Genomic DNA, 14970 nt, shown 5'->3' on the forward strand with positions numbered 1-14970 from the left:
CAGCCTCCTGGACCAATCACCCACTCTATTCCTAGCTCCAATAGCCTGATTTCAATAACTCATCTCTACCACTAGGAGTGCTGTCCCCACACCTCTGATTTCGGGAAGAAGTGAGCCAGAGTGCTTGCTTCTTGGAAGCCAGGATGGCCAAACTTTGTCTCTCATACTTTGGACATATTGTCAGGAGGGACCAGTTGCTGGAGAAAGATATCATGTTTGGTAGGGTGGAGGGTCAGAGAAAAAGAGGAAGACCCCCAGCGAGATGTATTGGCAAAATGGCAGCATCTACGGGCTCAAGCGTGGCAACAATAGTGAGGTTGACCCAGGATCGGGCAGTGTTTTGTTCTGCTGTGCATAAGGTCGCTCTGAGTCAGTACCAACTCAATGGCACCTAATAACAACAACAACAACATAGGGTGTCTGGAGCCATTTGGTTTGGGGCCATTGAGTGAATTCCAATGTATAGTAACCCTACAGGACAGGCGTTATTTTTACAGGAAGGCAAAAGCCACACCTTTCCTCTATGGAGCCACGGGTCAGTAGCCAAGCACTCTAACCACGGCACCACACATAATGCAAATTTAGTTCAAATTTACTTTCTTTATTACAATTTAAAGACATACTGGACAAAGCTCTTATGGTGTGTGGTGCTATAATGCTTAAAATAAAACAAAGTCTGATGCCTTAACTGTTAGTCAGGGTTTGGTGGGTTTTTTTGTTTTTGTTTTTGTTTTTGTTTTTGTTTTTGTGTGTGTATGTGGCACTATAGGATATTGCTCCCATAAAGATTTACAGCCTTGGAAACCCTGTACAGGTCGCTATGAGTCAGAACTGACTCCATGGCACATAACCACCACCACCACCACCACCACCACCACCATAGGATATTAGATTCCTGGTGTGGCGCTGTAGGATCAGGACTGGTCTGCTAACCACAAGGTCAGTGGTTGAAATCTACCAGCTGCTCCTCGGAAACACTACACAGGGTTGATTTGAGTTGGAACCGACTCAATGGCACTTAACAACAACAGCAACATAGGATAAGAAATGGACCGCTAACCACAATGTCAGCAGTTCAAACCCATCAGCCACTCTTCAGAAACCCTATCTATACAGGGTCATTGTGAGTCTTAACAACAACACTTAACAACATTCTTTTTGATTTGAAAGTGTGTCATGAATTGCTCTAGTCCATTTTCACTTTACTATTTGCCAGCTAGTTGCTGCTCACATTAATTAATTACATTGATTTCTTCCTTGAATACATTGTAGGCATCTGTTATGAACCTCCAGGGCTCTGGGGGCCTAACAGGAAGCAAAATAAACATGTTTCTATCTTCAGTAAGCTTATGGCCTTGCTTGGAAGATGGGAATGGTGTTGGAGGAGAATATTAAAGATACCATGACTGTTAGAAACACAAACACATTTGTGTTGGAAGATGTAACAGCCAGAATGCTCCTTTGAAGCCAGGATGGTAAGACTCTGTCTCACATACTGTGGACATATTATCAGGAGGGACTAGTCCCTGGAGATGGACATCACACTTGGTAAAGTGGAGGGTCAGTGAAAAACAGGAAGACCCCCCAATGAGTTGAATTGGCACAGTGGCAACAGCAATGGGCTCAAGCTTAACAACGGTTGTGAGGATTGAGCAAGACTGGGTAGTATTTTGTTCTGTTGTGCATAGGGTCGCTAAGAGTCAGAATTGACTTGACTGCACCTAATAACAACGGTTCCTATTCCATGGGCTTGGGATAAGGGTCAAATACCAATGAAATGAAATGTTATGTTGAAAACACTTAGTGTTTGTGGCAGCACTTTGTGGGCACTGAGACTAGTAATATGGATCTCTGCTCATAAGCATGGAAGCTAGTGGTAGACACAGACCCATAAATAGGATTGCTGTAGAGGGCTTCAGGCTTTCTGAAGGAAGGGTTTTTCAGAGTATACGTTTTCCTTTGAAAGAGGGGTGATAGCATTTACCTGGGTAGACCAGGGGTTAGAAAGGCTTCACATGTGAGGTGGGGTTTGCACTGACTCTTAAACGAGTAGGAGATTTTCAGTCAGCAGTGGAGTCGACGGTGAGAGGGTGGGTGGGGATGAGGAGGGCATACTTTTTTAGTCAGAAACAGCAGAATGTGGCATAGCCAGGTGGCTCAATAGCTTGTAAGTAGTCAAATGGTGCTAAAGGTCAGGGGCATGCAGGGGAGGCAAGGCCAGAGGGGTCACAGGGACAGTTAGTGTCAGCCCTCAGGTGACCTGCTAAAGGGATGGCAAGGGAAGCTATTGGATGGTTTTAAACATCCAAGGAATGTGGCAAAATGCTCCTGCTTCTGGTAGGATGCTCACCATGGGATGAAGAGAGAGATATTGGAGTTGTCTAGGTAAAAGGTAATATGGCCTGAACTAAGGCAAGGGTTAGGCTCAAACATAACAATTGTGAGGATGATGTAGAACCAGGCAGTGTTTCGTTCTGTTGTCAAAATGAGTCAACACTGACTTGACGGCACTTCACAACGATAACAATAAGGCAAGAGATGGAGAGAAAGGTGCAGGTCTGAGAATTATGAAGAAGAAACTCATAAATCTCAGTGGGGCCTGAAGGAGAGAAGAGTTTTCAGGATGGTCCCCTTTATGGGGTTACCTCCACTTGCTGCGAGTGTTGGCTGATGACCATGCATTGCTGTACCCTTTTTTGGGAGACTTTCTCTGGGTCAATGGAAAACCCCTTGCCGGCAATACTTGAGAGGCTAGGTCAATGGCTGAACAATGCCAGTATGCAAAAACCTGACTCCTTGGCTTCAACGTGAGACAGCTCTGTGGTGTGTGAGCTCCTCATGGGGTCAGGCTGAGGCTCCACTTCAGCTGGACCCATATCATTGCTTGGTTTATTTTCTAGCATTTTCTCAAAGAGTCACTTAGTTCCCATCTCAGGCTGTGAGTGTGGGTGGGCATTGGTGTCCTTCATGATGAGGGATGTGGGAGGAGACGGTCCACTCCTGCCATGTCCACTTATATAAAGTGCAGCATGAGGATTTTCTCCCATAGGATGTGTTCTGTAGGCTCATGGAATCTGGAAGGATAAAGTATTCCCTGGAATACTTCTATTTAGCTCTCTGACCAAACATTCACTGATGCTTTCATCTTTGGCATTTTGAGCAGAGGAAGAAATGGTCCCCAAAGTGCTCCGCCTCTATGATGGCAGTACCTGAGTCACATTCAGGTCAGAAAGACCTCTGATCTAGCACTTGTTGTGCCATTTGCTGTAGCCTCTTTGAGGCTTACTTCCTTGATCTCTAAAACAGACAAACAATAGCATGGATCTCATGTGTTAACTGTGAGAGTGAAATTAGATAATGCGTGCCAGCATTTATATGGTCACCTGGCATTTCTGTAAGCACCAAGAGCAGGCACTGCTACAATGAATAATATGATTGGGTCCATGGTCATCACTACAATGGATAACAATGGTGTTGCCCATTTGTGATTATACATTTCAGAGGTTTAGTTTTACCTCATCGAAGTCAGCGATGATCTCATTCAGCAAGCGCAAACATTCCACTCCTTGGTTATTCATTTCAGTCTGAGAGTAAAAGTCAGCAAACCCTGGGATGGAGGCAAACATCACTCCAACAGCATCATAGGACTGAGAATACAGCTCCTAGACATAGACACACAGAAGGAACCAGAAACTTATCAGAGGTGAGGTTCTGTTAGTGATATTACCTGTGCATACGTGCACCCATATACCTGCCCAGGTAATCACAGAGAGGACAGAGACAGGGAGCTCTGCAGGGATCATCACCACAACCACAGTGCCATTGCCATGTGGATTGAGACCCTGGCAAATTCCTGGTCTCCAGCCTTTCCTGGACTCAAGAGTTATGACTGCTCATTCTTTTGTCCTTGGTCAGCTCCCATTTCTGTTCTCCTCAATGACTTCTCCAAACTCTTACTTTTCTCCTCAACTATCTATCCCTCAGCTGCTTTCCTCTCAGTAGAAGAGTGGTGGTCTTGTCTTTATTTCATTGGGTAAACACAGCTATTGCTGGCGACCTTTCTTTCAGTATGTGAACACTTGTCTGCATTCAAATTGATTTCCATCTTTTGAACTTCAACTTCAGATGGGGATTTTCCATCTTCTGTTGAAGGTCAACACTTCTACTTAAGCTCTTGAACCCCTTCTGAGTTTTTCATGAATGTGCTCCAGCAGGGATAGCTTTCTTTCTCTTCTTTTTCTTCCCTCTTCCTCTCCATCTCTTTCCCTCCCCTTAGTGTTTCCTAGAAGTACAGTAATGGTGTATTCCTGCATCCTGCAGAGTCCTTTGGCTACCAGCCAGTTTCCTTCATCTTTGCATTCAAAGTTCTGAAATTCATTTTCTCCATTGCCTGTCTCTTACTGTCCGTTCACATCTAGGCTGAAATGAAATGAATCTAGAACAGGTCAGCATGCCTGTGGAAAAGGAAAATTCAATGCACAAATGTCAATTCCTATCTTACTGGCTGCCTTTCCTACAGTTGTAATGCTCATTGGCTTTCAAAGATCTCGTTTACTGCTTGTGACTTCCGACCTGGGTGTGATAACAGTCTTCCACCATTTCCTATCCCGTGAGACTTGATCCTCCCTTCCTTATTCCTGTGGCTTCAATTAGGGACCTGATAGAAAACAGGTGGCACATACAAATGACGATAATTCAAGGAGGGTTCATTTGCAATGAAAATGATTATAAACATAAGGACAGATGTAGGGGAGCCTTGAACAATCCTTCAGGGTTTGAGATATCCTTCAGAATCCCAGGGTTAGCTGTCATCAGCCCAGTTTCCAATGGATGAGAAGAACCCCAAAGAGTAAGTTGATTTGACATTGGGGCAGCTTAACAGTGGCCTTGAAAAAGGCAGTGACTTTCTGTGGAGGGACACAGCCAGCTTCAGATGTCCAAGGGAAGGAACCACAGGAATACAAATCCTGACCTCCTCCTGCTGACCTCTGATCACCTCCCCTCACTCCCCACCCCCATTGGCAGCATCAGCTGGGTGCCAGAGGGCATGAGCAATCACTGACATAGCTCTTCTTGGCCAGCACCTCAAGCAGCACACAGAGAGAGGGGGTGTGGGGATCTGGAGGGACACACGAACAAGCCATAGCCTACCTGCCCACACCTTTAGAGAGAGCCCCTTCCTCCAACTCACTCCCATCAGCCTGTCACAATGCACCATCTGTTTCTTGCTATTTGGGACTCAAAGATGATAAAAAAAAACATTTTGTAAGCTGGGGAGGGATGGATGAATATAGAAAAGCTACCATTCTCTGATGAGGTGAAGAGGGTTGGGCTTTGTAGTGGATTCTGAACATGAGCACCCCACCCTGGCCTTCTGCCAGTGTGAAGAACCCGGTGGTCTGTTTACCTGGGGAGCTCTAGTGTACCACTCACTGGCCCAAGCCTGTGCTTCTTGCAGCAAGTGAAGCCACCTGTCTGCAGAGAAGAAGCAATGCCCAAGATGTCTTGACTTACTACTGTTCTTTGTGGCTTTTTAGGCACCCTGATGGCAGAGTGGGTTGCAAATTAGGCTGCTAAAGCCCAAGGTAAGCAGATGAAATCTACCAGGTACTCCACAGCAGAAAGATGAGATTGTCTACTCCTGTAAAGATCAGCAGCATCAGGAACCCTGTCCTGATGAATGGATTTGATGGCAGGGAGGTGTCATTTAACTGTCACCTGTTTCACACACCCAATTCCCTTCTTGAGCCATGGTGTGGCACTGTAGGATGAGCAGTGGATGGTTAACCACAAGGCTGGATGTTCAAATCCACCAGTCACTTTTGGAAGCTCTATACAGGGTCATGATGAGTTGGAACCGACTGGATGGGACTTAACAACAACCACAACATTACCTTCCTTGATTTAGCCACACAGAACGTAACACTGCATGGCACACATGAGTTTACTCTTGTTCACTGTCTGTGTATGAAAATATAAGCTTCATAACAGCAAGGACTTTGGTAGCCATTTCATCCCCAGTAGCTAAAACACCTGGGAGAAAGATGAGGCTCTCTGCTCCCATAAAGATTTACAGCCTCGGAAACTCCATTCAGGGTTTCTGTGAGTCAGAACCGACTTGGCGGCACTTGAAAACAACAGCAACAATCTAGAATACCTGGCACAAAGTTGTTGCACAAATGGATTCATGAATTAATGGGCAGTGGGGCTACCTGAGAAGTAGGGGAGAAAATAGAAGGCTGGCTCACAGTTAGTGAAAATACCAATAGCTAAGACCTGCCATGCACTTCAACCATGCCAACTGTTGTTTAAGTGCTTTATGCAGAATAACTCGCATCGTTGTGATAATGATTGGATTAAGTTGGTTAATATTGCTACCTTCCCTTTATAAATGGAGAAACTGAGGTTCAATGAGGTTCCTCACTTGCTAAAAGTCACAGAGGTAGTGAGAAGAGGTGGCAGAATTGAATTTAGGATAACGAAGTGCTTAGCTGTTGCTAAGTGCCTTCAAGTCGGTTCCGACTCATAGTAACCCTGTATAGATAGAGTTGCCAAGGAATGGCTAGTGGGTTTGAACCACTGACCTTGCTGTTCAAACTGACCATATGGTTGAGTGCTTATCCTACGTACTATGCTGGGACTCCAGCTACTGGCATTTTAAACCCACCCCATGGTCCATGGGAGAAAGCCCCCTTGTGATCTCCCCAGCAAAGATGGCTGTTATTGTTGTTAGGTATCATCTGGTTTATTCCAACTCACAACTCACCGAATGGAACACTGACAGGGCCAACGCCACCCTCACCAGGCTTCCTGTGCTTGAGCCCATTGTTGCTGCCACTGTGCCACCCTATGGGGCAGTTCTATGTCACATGCGGTCACTATGAATGGAAATGGACTTGATGGCATTTAACAAAAACAACAGTTTTTCTTACTATGTTTGTATCCATTAGTTTTCATATCAACTGTACAAGGTTGGTTTTACTTCCCTCATTCACCAAAGAAATGAGCCCAAAGATAGGGGTAAGTCAGTTAGTGGTAGAGGTGGGTGAAATTTCTATGGGCAGGCTCTCCAAATGGAGGCCCTTTGCTTGAGCTGGGCTGTCTTTATTAGTATCCTTCCAACAGTTCTTAACAAAGCCATTGAGAGCAGGCTGGTTCCTGGGTCTCAGCGATACTCTGCTTACCACTGATGACACCACAATGAGCCTCAGATGACCTTCTCTGTGAGAGAGTCCTGCCCAGGGTTGGTGAGTGCTAGTCTAAGCCCAAAGCTCAGGAGACTAGCAGAGATTGCCGGAACTCTGTGGAGGTGACACAGCCAGAACAGGCTTCTAGGGAGTGAAACACTGTCTACCACCCAATGTTTGACTGTTTGAGTCACCTTTTGTTATCCCCCAACATGCATGAACAATGAGGTGCAGGAGGACAAAGAACACTTTAGCTTTAGACGTGTCTGGGGTTGAAATTGAAATCATTACTCACTTTTTGACCTTGGGCAAGTTACGTTCCTTCTTTGAGCCTCAGCTTCCTTGTCTATGAACTGGGGATAATCACTGTTACCTCCCTATTGCTCAAGTTTCTTCAAAGCTCTTGGAGACCTTATACTTAGGATACCTCTACTCTGGTCTTTATCCTCCCCCTGGAGACCCTAGGGTGCCTGTGGTCTCTCTACCCTGTGCCCCATTACTCATTGCAGTGCAAAATAATGTGGGAGCACAGTACATGCTACATTAGTTGGATATCTTTAGGGGTGCTTGGGACTAAGCAAAGGTCAGAGAATGGACAAATGAAACTGGTAGCTGAACTTGCTTCACTGAGCAACCATTAAGGTACAATATAACAAGTTTTAAGTAAAACGATTTTGTGAGGAACACAATAGCTCGATGGGGGTAAGCACTGCACTGTGAACCACAAAATCAGCAGTTTGAGTCCACCAGCTACACCATAAGAGAAACATGAGGCTTTCTGCTTCAGCAAAAGATTTAATGCTTCAGAAACCCTATGCAGGGTCACTATGTGTTGAACTGACTGCATGGCACTTAACAACAACAACAACATCCTAGGAAATGTGTTAAGGAGACACATACATACATACATATTCATACATACACACATAGGAGGAGACTTCAAAAAGTTCATGGAAAAATGAAATGATAAGATAATGGAATTTCCCCCACAGATTTTCCAAAGTCCCCTTGTATATGTACACTAACATATATATAAATATAAACATATACATGAATACACATGTATATTTAAAAACACATAGACAACAGTCCTGGTGTGGCTCTATAAGATAAGCACTGGACTGCTAACCTCAAGTTCGGTGGTTAAAACCCACCAGTCGCTCCTCAGAACACCTATACTAGGTTACTATGGATCGGAACCGACTCGACAGTATTTAACAACAACATACAAATACAAGGGAGCTTCAAAAAGTTTGTGGAAAATTCCATTATCTTTTAATTCCATTTTTCTATGAGGTTTTGAAACTCCCTTGCAGCTATCTGTCTCTCACAGTTGTTAGCAGCTCCATGCATAATGATGTGCCATGGTTCACAGGGTTCACGCTGGTTGAGGTTAAGACCAGCAGGCTTTTCTTCATAGTCTTCCTTAATGGAAACACCACTGGTTCAGCATCATAGCAATCTAGAAGCTTCCATTGACAGATGAGTGGTAGTTGTGCATTGCTCTATATAAATATATATGTACACAAACACACACATCAATAGTGTGACACTGTAGGATAAGCACTGGACTGCTAACCACAAGGCCAGCAGTTTAAACCCACCAGCCATTCCTTAGAAACCCTATACAGCAGGGGTGAGGAATGTCCAGGCAGCAAAATCATTTGGTCTGACTCTGACAAGGCAACTGCAGTTCCAACCATCACCTTGTTATGGTTGTTATGTGCCTTGGAGTCGGTTCAACCATCACCTTAGGGGTGAGTTAATTAAATGTTTGACCAAATAGAGCAGGCTAATTTTTAAGTTGATCATTTTGTATGGCTGGTGAATGATGTTATAAATTTTGGCAGGAAAAGGTTCCCCACGCATGCTCTCCAGGGTTGCCATGAGTTAGAATTGACTGATAGCACTCAACAACAAGCTAGACAATAGTTAAACGCATGCAGACATGTAAATCTCCAGCATTCTAATTCAATTCTGAGATGAAGAATTTGCTAAATCTACCTTACAGTAGAATTACTGGGGAGGCACATGAGACAGAGAGAGCTACGTATATGGTCACAGTGATACTAGTTCACAGACCTGGAGCTATGTGGTGGCATGGTCTCCATTCTCAGGAACTCATACAAGGTTCTCCCAGAGCTGGGCATGCATCCATGTGTCCATTGTCCACCTCCCATGTCACCGCTGGGGCTGGCTGGCTGAGCCTGGACTCACCTCGTTGTCTCGGTCTTTCTCCAGGAAGTGCCGGGCCACGTGACTGGGCAGGATGTTCCGGAGCATGTTCTCGTTGTGCTCCCTCAACTCCTTCATCTCATTGATCTCCTCCTTGGCCTGCACTCGCCACAGGAAGTCCAGGCGGGCGGTGTATTCCAGCTGCATTCGTAGGAGAGAAAGAGGAGAGGTAGGTAGTCTCTCAGGGTACAGTTCAGAGACGCAAAGATCTGGGGAGATGCAGAAAGCTCTGAAACTCTCCTCAAAGGGAGCCAGGAGCTCAGTAGATGACTATTTTCCATAGGGTTCCCTTTCTATGCAAGGAAGTCCTGGGCATATGAATGTCCAACACATTACAGACAACTTTGACTTGATCATTAAACCAGTTCTGTCATGGCCAACAGAGTGAAACAGGAGCAGGCTTGATGTTTTACAATTTGGCAGATTCAGCACATTACCCAGATCTGGAAACATAATGGGTTAAAGCCTGGGACCAGGAGACTAGGAAAGAGGTGTGCTGAGACCATCCAGGAGCTTAAAGCATGAGACTGGATTGTTGGCAGGACTGCAGGAGAGCAAAACACATGCAAAGTAGAGAGGTTGGCTATCATCTTTAAGTGGGGTGTTGTTGCTTTGGAATGTGTTCAAAATATAGGGCAAGAGAGTTCATTTCTATGCAGCCCTTAGCTGTTTTCCTATAAGAGGGAGATTAAGTTTCTAGCAAGACTTCAATCAGTCATTTTTCCTCCAGTGGCTATCTATCTGGTTCACTGTAACTTCATAACATTTTCAATCTGTTCCAGTGATGTTCCATGCCATGATTGAGCTGGGCGGAACCAGCTGAATCCCTGACAAATTCTTAAAGACACAGTTAGGAATGGCTATTGTTCGTAACTCTGGGCCTGCCTGTATTTGGGGTTTTATCATTGTCTGTGTGGTTATCTAGTAATGTCTGTGTCCTCTACTGGACTGTAGGCACTGTGAAATCGGGGGCCCTTTCAGTTGTTCATCATTGCATCCTGACCAGGTACTAGCAAATCTGTCCCATGACAGGTGCTCCATTGATACAGCTGACTCAGTAATGAAGTTCTAGTAGTAAAGTGAGCTCACATGTATGTCCATGGGACATCATATGTGTCAGACACCAGTCTAAGCAATATATAGCCATTAACTCCTTTAATCCACACCACAATCATAACAGGAAGGTATTATTAGCAATCCTCATTTTATAAATGAGAAAATGAAAGCAAACATGGTTAAATCATTTGACCAAGTTCTCACAACTTGTTAGTGAAAAAACCAGACTGACTCTAGAGTCTGAGCTCTTAGCCACTAGGCAGCAATGAGGAAATCAATGAGCCCATGACAGCATAATTTCAGATTCCGTTGTCAGATATTATTTAATGTCTTAATCACACATTGAAACACTGCAAGATTTCATCTTGTTTACTTCCGACCTGTTGTCAGAAAGGACTCCTGGTATGGCACTGTAGGATCAACACTGGGCTGGGAACCACAGGGTTGGCAGTTCAAATCCACTAGGTGCTCCTTGAAAACCCTGTACAGGGCCACTCTGACTTGGAACTGACTCAATGGCACTTAACAACAACAACAACAACTTCAGATATGTTGTCAGAAAGGACCAGTCTCTGGATAAGGATATTATACATGATAAAGTGGAGGGTCAGTGAAAAAGAGGAAGATGTTCAAACATAATAACTATTGTGAGGAAGGCACAGGACCGGGCCATTTTTGTTCTGTTGTACATGGGGTCATTAGGAGTTGGAACCAACTCTATGGCACCTAACCACCGCCACAACAATAATCTTAGATAAGTCACTTCATCTCTGTTTCCTCATCTCTAAAATTAGGACGAATACCAAGCTGGGAACAGGAAGGATTTGGGCTAGATAAAGCACCTAGCTCACAGTATGGGTTCTCTCTTGTCCTACCTTCCCTTTTCATTTTGGAAGGCAGCTCGCTTTCTTTCTAAAGAATCTCACAACCCTTTCTCACCACAGCTTTGGGAATGTCAATATTTCAAAGTCTTTAATCGTTGAAATGAACAATATGCTACACTGTTAAACACATGGCCAGCTACCCTGGGATTCAAGGGCTTAAAGCATTCCATTGGTTTCATTTATTTTCCTTATTTTAAAGTTTCAGTGAATAGCAACAATATAAAAAGACAGAGACAGGAGGGTATTCATTCAGCACAATTTGTAATAACAAAAGCTGGAAATGACCCAAATCTCCATGTCATTGGTTGAATAAACTGCATATATTCAAGTGGAACTTGAGAAAGTATAAAATAGAATAAAGAATATCTCTATAGACTTTGATAGATTCCTCTCCAAGGTGAAGAAAACATGTATAGTATAACACCATTTACTGAGAAGGATGAATGTTTCTCTCTATATATCTCCCGAGCCCTGGTGTGACACCTTAGGATAAGCACTAGGCCTTGAGGTTGGTTTGAACAGCTGTTCCTCCTAAACCCTATACAGGGTCTCTATGAGATGGAACAACAACAACACATATATATCCAACTCTATATCTACACCCTCGGAAACCCTGTGCAGGGTCGCTATGGGTCGGAACCGACTCGACAGCACATAACAACAACAACAACAACAACATATCTACATTGGAGTACTGGTGTGGTTCTGTGGGTTAATGCACTGGACTTCAAGGCCTGTTTGGATTGCAAAGCTGGTGGTTCAAGCTTACCAGCTGCTCCTTGGAAACCCTATACAGTGTCTTTATGAGTCAGAACCAACTTGATGACACTTAGCAACAACATATCCACATTATATAACTGTTCATATATATGCTATTATATATACTGTTTATTTATATATGCACACCCAACAGAAACCTGAACACTCGAGTTGACTGTGTAGGAGCCTGCACAGCACTATTCACAAAAGGTGGACACAAATGTCCATCAACAGATGAATGATACACAAAATGTGGTGTATAAATTCAAGGGAGAATCAAAAATTCGTGGAGAAATTCCATTATCTTTTGATTCCATTTTTTCTAAGAATTTTTTGAAGCCCTCTCATATGATGGACTATTACTCAGCCATAAAGAGAAATAAAGTCTTAATACCCTAACTAGGGTACTTAAAACCCAACTTAGGGTCTTAAAACTTTATCTCAGTCATATTAAAAATATTATTTAAAATATTATAAAAATTTAAAAAATATTACTCAGCCATAAAGAAAGATACCCTACTTAGGGTATTAAAACTTTATCTCTCTTTATGGCTGAGTAACATTCCATCATATAGGAGGGTTATGACATAGGTAAGGAGCTCTGGTAGCATAGTGGTTACAAATCGGGCTGTGAACCTCAAGGTCAGCAGTTTGAAACTACCAGTTGTTCTGCAGGAGAAAGATGAGGCTTTCTGATTCCATAAAGATTTACAGCCATGAAAACCCTATACAGGGTTGCTATGAGTCAGAACCGACTCCACAGCACATCACCACCACCATGACATGGGTGGTGGAGTCCTCTTGTGGCACTGTGGGTTAACATGCTGAACTGTAAAAAGTTGGTTTGATCTAAAAGGTCATTGGTTCAAGTTCCTCAGAAACCCTGTGCAGAGTCACAGGGTTGGAACCAACTTGATGGCACAAAACAACAGCAACAACAGTCACAGGGTGAGGGTTACAAACATTTGCTGAGAGAAGCCTTAAAAGGACAAATGTGTGATTCCACTTAAATGGACAAATGTATACAGACCAAGGCTTATTAGTGGTTACCAGAGTGGGAAGGAGGAAAAAGGGGGAGTCACTGCTTAAGGAGTACAGAGTTTTGTTAATGGTGGTAGATGGAAATATTGAAAAGGTTAGTGCAGATGATTGCACAATGTGATTAATGTGATTAATGCCTCTGAATTGTACATGTAAAAATTGCTGAACTGCAAATGTTGTGGCTGGTGAGCTTGAACCACCAAACTTGCAATTCTGAATCATAAGGTTAGTGGTTCAAGCTCACCAACCACTCCTTGGAAACCCTATACAGGGTCGCTATGAGTTGGAACCAACTTTACAGCACTTCACAACAATTGTTGTATTATATACATTTTACCACAATATAAAAAAAAAGTCCATTTAAAAGGCAATTGGGAGCTTCTGGTTCTGGCAACAGCTGAGGCAGAGTCAGGTAGGACAGGCTCCGTTGGGGAGGGACTGCAAACCCTGAGAAGCTGCTCTCACTGAATAGCACCAGAGCTCTGAATCTAGCATAGGGTGCAGGGTGTCAGTTTCCCACACACGCTAGTGAAAAAAAATCATAGTATAAAGGAAAATACTACAATTTAGAAATTGATCTATGCACAGGATTCCCTCTGCAGCCACCTCGCCTGGGCAGAGTTCAGGGGCTACAGCCAGACTGGCACAGGGAACCGGCACTAAAAGCAGTGCAGTGACATTTGCAAAAGGAAGTGCTGGGGGATTCTACACATTTTTTCCTTCTCTTCCCTGTTGCACCTTCTTTGCCCAGCCCAGACGCCTTCAGGCGGGTGGGTGTGCACCCTCAGAAAAGTGGTCCAGCGTTGAGCCCACAGTTTTCCCATGGCACAGAGAGAAAGAGCCCTATCGAACCTAAGGGCAAATTCTTTGCTGGCTGCTTATGACATCAGCCTCTGGGTCACAGCCCTAAAATTAACTTGTGCCAGGACTCTTTACCCTGGCATATCCAGCTAGAAAAAACAAATTAGTCAGGCCTGACAGACAAACCGTATGAACAATCTGTAAAATTCCAACATAAAAGTATGCAACTATCTTGAGAATTATGCTGTGCACATGCAGATACCTCACTGACCTTCAAAGACAAAAATAGTAGACAATCTTTCTCCCATTAATTTCTCAATATCTATCTATGCACCTCACCAGTAGTGACTAGAGGAGGGGCCTGAGAAAGCAGACACCCCCACCCACTACTGGAGGCCTCTACAGTGCACACACACTGCCTGTGTAGCAAGGAGACTGGGCCGTTGGCCACACTTTTATTTTTTCAAAGTGGTGATTTTTGTCTCAGCTTTGATATTGCCTCTGTTTTTGGTCTTTTTGATCACAAACTTTTCCTGGAGGTGGGAGCTTTTTCTCCCTATGTTACCCAAGAAGTGACAGCAGTTGTAGCCATATAGCCAAGCTACAAGCATACCCCATAATATTCCACCATTGAGACAACAGCTGCTAAGCATTACATGCAAAAAGGGAAGACTATCTCCTGATCATATCAGCCAGTAGACACCCAGTAATCTTAATAACACAGCAACAAACATCCATTTAAGCATTAAAAACTCACATAAATACTGGAAATGACCGATAAAACACAACAAAAGATCTCAAAAAATGTCCCAAACCAGAAAAGGGTAACTGAAACAAAGGAGCTAGAGACAGACAAAGCCTTTCCAGAAGAGGAATAGCAGGTTTTGGATTTGCCTGAGAAGGAATTCAGAAGAATGATATGGAAACAAATTCAAATGCTCCAAAAATGCATGGAGAAAAATAAGGAAGAAGTCAGGAAAGTACTACAAGAGCAATCAAGCAAGATC

At 43.8% G+C, this 14970-nt stretch overlaps 1 protein-coding gene across 1 annotated transcript in view; it reads right to left on the minus strand.

Annotated features, from left to right (window-relative positions):
• ADCY8 (adenylate cyclase 8 (brain)) overlaps positions 1-14970 on the minus strand; it is a 285844-nt gene that overhangs the window by 11872 nt on the left and 259002 nt on the right. The window contains exons 13-14 of the mRNA XM_006830840.1: positions 9405-9563; positions 3516-3662 (exon numbers count right to left, since the gene is read on the minus strand). Coding sequence (XP_006830903.1) covers positions 3516-3662; positions 9405-9563 — 306 coding nt within the window. The remainder of the gene's footprint in view (positions 1-3515; positions 3663-9404; positions 9564-14970) is intronic.

Source organism: Chrysochloris asiatica, unplaced genomic scaffold (assembly GCF_000296735.1).
Source record: "Chrysochloris asiatica unplaced genomic scaffold, ChrAsi1.0 scaffold00001, whole genome shotgun sequence".
In the NCBI taxonomy this organism is placed as follows: domain Eukaryota; kingdom Metazoa; phylum Chordata; class Mammalia; order Afrosoricida; family Chrysochloridae; genus Chrysochloris; species Chrysochloris asiatica.